Genomic DNA, 8,112 nt, shown 5'->3' with positions numbered 1-8,112 from the left:
GCTCTCCAGTACCACTGCTACGCACCAAGGCACGAGTTACCGTAGGACCAAGCCAAGCACCCCCATGCACATGCACCCACCGCAACTGCACTGCATGGGCAGTACTCACCAGCTTCTCGATTTGCACTGGCACCTGTTGGCTTGGGCGGCGGGACAGGAGGCTGCTTAGCAGGAGCCTTTCCCTTTTTTTTAGCATGAGGTGCTTCAGTACTCTTATGGCTGGTGGTGGTGGTGGTGGAAGCAGCAATGGCATTTTTTGGTGGTAGTGGAGCTTTTTTAGGTTTAGGCTTAGGCTTAGGTAGTTGTGGAGCATGGGATGTCGGTATTTCTGGGCAGTGATCAGTGCTCTCTATGGATAAGAAAGTGAACAGAAGCCAACTGACACAGACATACACCATGTAAATTCAACAGCAAGCCTCACAACAGTGACTACTTCTGCTGCTTGAGCTCTTGGGAATCAGGAGAGAGTTCACCTTCTGCCTCTTAATGAAGAGCTACCTCAGAAGAAAATTACTTTTCATCTCAATTCAAGACCTTCTCATGGAAAATACTTACCTGGAACTTCTCTCAGACACATCTATTCTAGACCTCCAAGGATCAGCCTTTACATTCAGTATCCCAAACTAGAGCGCTGGCTTCAAACTAAACAAAGGAATGCTATTTACTTCTCTAACAAATCTTTTCAACCCTACCCATCCCAAGATCAACAGGCTATAAAACTCAGATTCATGTGAACCTGAATGTGAACAGGGCCATTCTCTCAGCCACAGGCTCAAACATGCCTACACAGTGGAAATTTTCCAGATTTTCCCCTGAAACAACCCATTCTTCTGAGCTGCACATTGCTTGCTCTCAGCAGCTTTATTTTGGGTAACTTCCTCAGGGTATTTCTACTCTTTGGAAACAAATGAAGTTAAATAAGATAGGATATCATTTGGCATGGAAATGCTCTCCTCTCCTGCAGTTTCTTTGGGTACTGTTACACAACTGCACTTTCAAGAGTCAAGAGTTCATTAGTCAGCAGGCATTTGGTTTTTATCTGCATTGTGCTGTGCAATAGGAATGGCTCTGCAGCGTGAAAGAGGTAGCACTGAGGACCCAATAACCACAATCTGCATCTCAGGAGACTTGACTTTGGACTGTCTTCAGGCTAGTTCTGTAGATTGCATGACTAGTGGTGGAGGGAGTACAAGTTCCTGAGTGCATCTTTTGTCTTAGTTTCATCCAGAAGAAACCTGGTTTGTTTGTAACCTGCAAACCAATGAAAGGTGAGTGGGGATGACCAGGAAATTAACTTCAGAAGTGCATGCCTAATGCCAGCTATAATGTTAATGTAGGTGAGCCATTTACAGTTGACATACAATTTTGCAACATAATCACTATGGCAGTAAAACTTGGTGCTCCCAGGTGGGAAGAGCTAAGGTTCCCAGATGGGAATCTTCATCTATTTAATTAAACCAATTCTGTGCCCATTTGGTCTCAAGATAGCCTTCCCAAACCCTTCTGAAAAAGGATGTTATAGAAGCAAGAGCATTCCATCAGAATCATATAGGCTTTGTTTGCAAGTTACTAAAAACTACGACTGGGGAAGAAAGAAGACAAACACGTACTACAAAGACTTTTAACAGTCTCTTCTATCACTCAAGGGAAAACCGTTGCATTTCTTGCAGTATGTTCCTATTAGAGCCTCACTCTTAATACACATTAAATGGATGTTCTCGTCTCTCTTCTTTACCACGTAAAAGATTCCCAAGAGATAAGCAACATATTTTAATTTTAAGATTAGTAGATGAAAAACAAATAGCATGTTAGACAACAAAGACATTCTTCCTCTCAGAAACAAAGCCTTTCCATCTTCTAGCTTAAGGCTTGTTAACATGAACCTAATGCATCACCTGCAGTTATTAAAAGCAACATGCACACATGTCTCTTCATGAACTGAAGGAATTAACATTAACTGTCCAGTGTCTTCCTCCTTTATCTCCAGCCTATGATAGACTAATATGCTTTTGGTAAAGCTTTGGAAGAACCATGTGATAGAAACCTTTTACAGCTTTCAAACAGATTCTTTTGAGCACAGATTCTTGTACCATCTCTTTGTTTTCCATAGAAAGACTTCAAATGGAGAAAGAAACATGCTTATTTGTTACATTTTGATCTCTTCTTTTACAGCAAAAGTGTCTCCTTGTGAAATTCTACCTACCTTCATTCAAAGTTGAAATGCTGATATAATTCTGAAAAAGCAGGACATTTTAAAATTTGAAGTCCATTAATAACAAATATGGCAAGAGAAGATATGATTTTGTATTTTGAAGATCCTGAAGGACATGATGATCAGAAATAATTGCAAGTGTTAACAATTCTTCGCTATACGTTTTAATTAAGGATCCATAATGCTAAAATTTTATTTACTAATAAGAAAGAATTTAAAACTTGTTTACTTATACACCATTACTGTGTTTTGTTTCAGGTCATTAGTAGAGAAAATGTTAAAAACAGAATGATAACCTAGAAAAAGTAATATACCATTCACCATATTCTAAAGTAATAACAGTCAATCTACATTAAACCATATAACTGATTAAATATATCAGAATTCATCTTCTGAATCAGGAAAAAAGTTACAAAATAAAACAAAATATAAGGCTAAAGCTATATTTATTTGCAAATAAACACATCCTAGTGACAACCAACTGATAGTTTTTGATTTTTCTTTAGACAAATACCTAAAAACTATAAACGAAAACCAAAACTGGAGCAATTCATTTACGTCAAAGTTCTTGCTTGCAAATTTCAATTGTGATTAAAGCTGGCAATTCATACAGCATTTATTTTAACAGAAATGCCTTGCCATCACTGGGATACTATCTTTGTCTAAGATAGCTCTTTTCATACTGTTATGTACCTCATTCCAAAGACTGGCAAAGACTGGCAGACTCCTTCTGCACAGCTGCATCCTACTTGCTCAGACAGTTACACTTCTCATCCAGTCTTGACTGCCCCTTGATTATACACATGCCCTTTTCTTGGCCTTTACCAGTGAACCTTCTTTTTACTCACAGCCAGGAGGAAACCTGTGGTGAAGATCATTGCCTTTGACCGTATCATTCCTCCTGGCATCTTATTGGCTTTGTTGCTTTTACCTTTGTTAGCTTCATTTTTTTTTATGTCATTGTCAGTCTGATTTTGCCCATAGTATGATTTTCTCAATTGCTTGAGATAGAGATTTCCAGTTCCCACTTGACCAGTCCATTGTATCAGCTTTTGACAGTGACAAGCCAAGTTTGAAGTAGATGATTTACATTGCTTTTCCTCTGTTGACCCTCAGGCTTTGTGAACATTCACTGACTGTCCTCCCTCAAACTCCCCTCTGCTCTGATGCCAAAGCTGACAATATTTAGGCTGCCAGTATTGTGCTTTTTATGTTGGTCTGATGTCCTCTTGTTTTCCAGTGTCTAATCACAGTGTCCTTTCTTTTACTGCAAGTCCATTGGAAAATTTTTGTGGTTCTCTGCATCTGTGTAAGATGCTATAATAAACATCTGGTATATACAATAACACTGTAGTAATACAAATAACTAATATCTGCAACAGTGGCTTGATCCTGAACAGTGACAGGGATGGTCTGATGTCTGTAAATGGCTACAGATACAATTATGTTGTAATTGCACCTCCCTAACATGATTCTCCTTGAGTATTGAACCTTGGTCTTCATGCCTGCTCACTCTTTTGCCAAAACAAGGAGGCATCTGAATCAGTTCAGACCCATCTATTTGTTCAAACCAATCCCCCAGGTACCTCCGTACCAGATGCAACACATTTTTATTGCTGTTGTTTTTCTTGATTTAGACATCTGTTCATCAAGAACTGACCTTTTAACAAAAGGTCTCCAAAACACATCATATTTCTTTTATTCACTGCTGCCTTGATGGAAATACCTGCTGTAAAAGCAGCTTGCCTATAAATTACTTCTTTAACAGGAAAGCAAATGTTAATATCTCATTAAGCATTTGGATCAATAATATGTTTATGTTTAGAATAAATTTTCCAAAGGCCAGATTTTCAAGAAAGCTCACTTTCAAACAGATTTTCTTGTTTCCAGAAATTGTGATTGGGGCCAGACTCTTAACAAAGCTCTGTTCTCATGTAAACACCTAAATGATGGCCAGGGTTACAAAGTACTCAGTATACACCAGCTCTTGTGGGGACTCATCAAGTCTGAAAGACTTTCAGAGAGACACCAGTGTGCCACATGTGCTAGAAAATCAGATTATTTTGCAAACTAAAAGTGGGACCTTTTGCAAATTCTGGACCAAATGAACCTATGAAAGTCCTGGGCATACTTTCAGAAGCTAGGTTGTGAAATACAAGAATTTTTTCTTTACTTCTGTGAACTTCTAAGGAACAGAAGGCCAGAGCTTTTCTACCCAAGGATTTTGTCATACAGCACTGGCATTTTCGTTTGTACAGCTCAAGCAGTGTCCTGGAGCTACCTCACAGAAAACCAGCAGTACTGCAGTACAAGTGTATGATCTCCATCAACTGCACAGCACCCTCCTCCCACAAGATGAACACAACACATTGCAGAAACACTATGCAAAATGAAAGCTGGAAGTAACGTGTGTTTGTCGTCTTTTGCAGTATGACTCCTTTCACAATCAAACTAACTCTGTAAGAGTTTTTCAGATCAGGAGTTTCCTTTCCAGGCTATGCAGAGAGCTTGTTTTGATTAATCAAAATCCAGGAAGCTGTCAGTCAGGAACATGGGACACAGGACAAGACAAGGTGTCTTTTGTCACTGTTTTGGACTCATTGATTGTGCTGATGCAGGTGGTCAACTCAGACAAATCCTTTCATAAACTTCAGATTTAACCCGCTCATTTTTTGTTCCTGCTATTGCTAGTACAGTCTGTTTAAGAAAAGACCCATTCTAATTGTTAGAAAGCTTCCTTTAATTTCCACTCTGACTGTATTTCAAGCCACTGTTTATTCCTTTCTACTTGTGCCAGCATTGTCCTTTAGCCATGCTCTCTCCTGGCTGTTTACCAACTTGCAACATTCATCAAATGCACTCAGGCTCTCTTGGGCTCTGTTTTGCTAGATTGAACCAGGACAGCTGTCTCACAATGCTGTTTGCAGCTCTCTCTGCAGTTTTGAATTCATCCTTCTTGAAGATGGATAAGCAGATCTGCACGTCTGCAGACTTCTAGATCTTACTGACTCTGCAATTCCAACGCACCCTATGCAAGAGGCTTTAGAGACAGTGTAGAAAACAGGAGAGGGGAGAAAGGGACAGGTGTAACATCTCACCTAAAGCAACCACATTCAGGTATTTTGCACTAGTTTCAAGATTAAAAAGGTAAAAAAAACACCTGACTATCATTTGACATTTTTATAACTGCCCAGTCTTTATGTAAGAAGTAAGCTGCTAAAAAAGAGAATGCCTAAGACATATTCACTGTCAGCTGATCTATGAAAATCTTGGAAGGTGGAAGGCATGTAGGTTTCTACATTCTCTTCTACTTTCTATAAAGATATGCTCAAATAATTGAATAGTTAGCTCATTAAAACAATGTACACAATCCTAATTCTGGAGCCACATTAGGATATCGTTCCTATAAAAGAAAAAAACCAAAACAAACAAACCAGCTTTACAGGTCAGGAGCTTTCTTCAGGCACTCAGTTGTTGTGGGTGAAAGCCCGTGCCTCTCACATCACCCTACCAGCATTAGCCAGCCCTGCTGACTTAGTGGACAGGCTCTGGCCAAATGCAGCTTTATCTAGAGTAGCTTTCCTTTTAAGAAGACTTGGATTCAGCCTCATTTACATAGTTCAGGTGATGAACTGAAGATATACTATTCTTAGAAGAACTGGTTTTAGCCAGCAAATAACTCAGCTGGAGTGAGAGATTCTTAGGGAGTCAGGCAAAAAAGCCCACAGCCTTTTATGTATGCTGCTCATATCAATGATCTACAGAGCTCAGGAGTGTAGGAAGCCAGCTAGGCACACAAGAAGGATGGAAGTCTGCCTCGTTTCTCACAGTGACTGGTTTCCAGGTTTAACCTTCTGAGACAAAGTAGGCTCTTGTCTGAGACCCTGAGAGATGAGGGTTACTTCCTTATATTCAAACAGGTTTTGTTCTGCTTTGGGGAAATAAAGAGAAGATCTCTGAGAAAAGGAACCTAAAATATTTGACTTTGAAGAACATTCCTTGGAAGACAAACTAAAGCACTAGAGAGCAATGATGCATAAGATCAGAGTTTGTGCCTCCAACCTTCTTTTCTTTGGTTACCCATATGAGAAAGAAAAGATTAAATTTAATGGCAGATTTAAGGAGAGCAGATAAAATATAGAGGAAAGAACCTGTAAAACCAACATACTAAGACCTGGAACCTTTGCCAACTCTCATATGAAAGTTAGCCTCTTCGGGGGAAAAAAATATGCACACGTAGCCCAATAATTCATTTGGAAACAGAACTAAAAACTGTTTCCTTCATTCATGTTTACTTCAGACATGAGGAAACCTGAGAGGATCAATCTATAAATGGCCCAGGAACATTCCAGAAGCTTATGCCCCATATCACCCAAAGCACCTGTAACAGAGCTCTGGCTTTCTGCAATGCAGTCATTTATCAAAGCAGCACCTAACACACCTGACTGATGGTATGCAAAACAGAACTTACTGTTTTTTTCCAGGCAGCCTCTTGCTGATGGTTACTGAACCTTTCACTTCTTCCAAGCCCAAGCTAACTATGAAACATGGAACCATCTGCCAGAGTCATTAAAAGATTTAGCCTGCTTTGACAAAAATGAGTAAGAATGAAGTTTACAAACTGAACTCAGATACAAATAAGGGGTTCTCTCATAAATCTGTGTTCCAGAGACATCTTGGGAGGGTTGAATGGAGAAAAGCATCTCTGACACAGTACCTGGAGGCTTTACAATGTGCAGCATGCATACTGCATCACCATGCTATGTCCTGATACCTAGGGAGGCAAACAGCGACAATTTTGACACCTATTCTACTGATGTGGCTTTTGGTCTTGTCCACCACTGCTATAGGGGGCAGGAGGCAGAGAGACTCTTTGGATCCCCTTTGCGATGCTCATACCCCACCTGGAACCTGGAGCTCTGGGCACTGCTGGGGATACTGCAGATCAGTGCCATGGCTCAGGAGCCCAGGCACAGCAGTAGAATTCAGTCTGCTGCCCAGATGACCAGGGTGTTCTTTGATGTTGCTGCCTGTCTACTTGCTGCTCTGTATCCATTGCAAGGCTCGCAGATAAAATAGCTACAGTTTAGCTCTTTATTTTCTGCAAAAGTTGCTAGTGACTTTCCTTAGTCAAAACAAAAGAATTCAGAAGTCAACCTAGTACAAACACTACATGAATAAATGATCTTAGAAAAAGATTTATCTGATTTCTCAGCAGCAAGGCTTTATCCATCAATTACCTGCTTTATGTAAAACTGTCACTCATTTCTTATCATCCTGCCATGTAGGAAAAATTATCTTTTAAACACCCTGCTTGTATGACTGTCATCATTACTACAAATAGTAAAAGTTATACTATTAAATTGCCAGAGAATTTTTCACCAAATACAAAAGGAACCTCTGAGCTGACAGGCAGCAGATGGGAACACAGCTTATGGAACTGCTTGGCAGCAAGGGCAACAGCTTTCAAGGGTTGTCTTCTTCACTTGCTTCTGCTTTACTCATTTTTATATGCATGGCTGAGCCTATTGCTTGCCCTGTTGATACTGTATTTCCATAGTTCATGCTGAAAAACTTTTTTCCTTTAACTTCTTTTAACTCTTAAAATATTCCACATTCTACAACCTGTTGCTGCCAGCTCTCACCATATTATCACAATGTGCATGTATCACCTGTTCTTTTTAAGCTTCCGGCTCCAGTAGTCATCATATCTATATGAGAAGGCCATTTTCAAGACCCAGTTGAACAAGAGGGCAAATAAAGACCACCATCATTTCATGAGAGCATTTTAAAATAACCTCATGACTTTCACAGGGCTGAGATGCATTTTTTGGAAAACTTTGATTCAATGGGAGCTGGAACTGCAGCACACAGTGCTACTAAGCAGCAGGACTGAAACC

General features: G+C 39.9%; 1 protein-coding gene across 4 annotated transcripts in view; it reads right to left on the bottom strand.

Moving 5' to 3' along the window:
* The window catches only part of PHACTR2 (phosphatase and actin regulator 2), a 130,493-nt gene that overhangs the window by 24,045 nt on the left and 98,336 nt on the right, over positions 1 to 8,112 (bottom strand). For 3 of the 4 annotated variants that reach the window (XM_008636010.2, XM_017737251.1, XM_017737252.1), the window contains one exon: positions 110 to 349. The exons of the other annotated variant lie outside the window; for it this stretch is intronic. In XM_008636010.2, the coding sequence (XP_008634232.1) occupies positions 110 to 349 (240 nt within the window). The remainder of the gene's footprint in view (positions 1 to 109; positions 350 to 8,112) is intronic. 4 annotated transcript variants of the gene reach the window in all.

Source organism: Corvus brachyrhynchos, unplaced genomic scaffold (assembly GCF_000691975.1).
Source record: "Corvus brachyrhynchos isolate BGI_N302 unplaced genomic scaffold, ASM69197v1 scaffold6, whole genome shotgun sequence".
NCBI classification, from domain to species: domain Eukaryota; kingdom Metazoa; phylum Chordata; class Aves; order Passeriformes; family Corvidae; genus Corvus; species Corvus brachyrhynchos.
The sequence above is the reverse complement of the archived record's forward strand: the minus strand, read 5'-3'. Positions and strand labels throughout refer to the sequence as shown.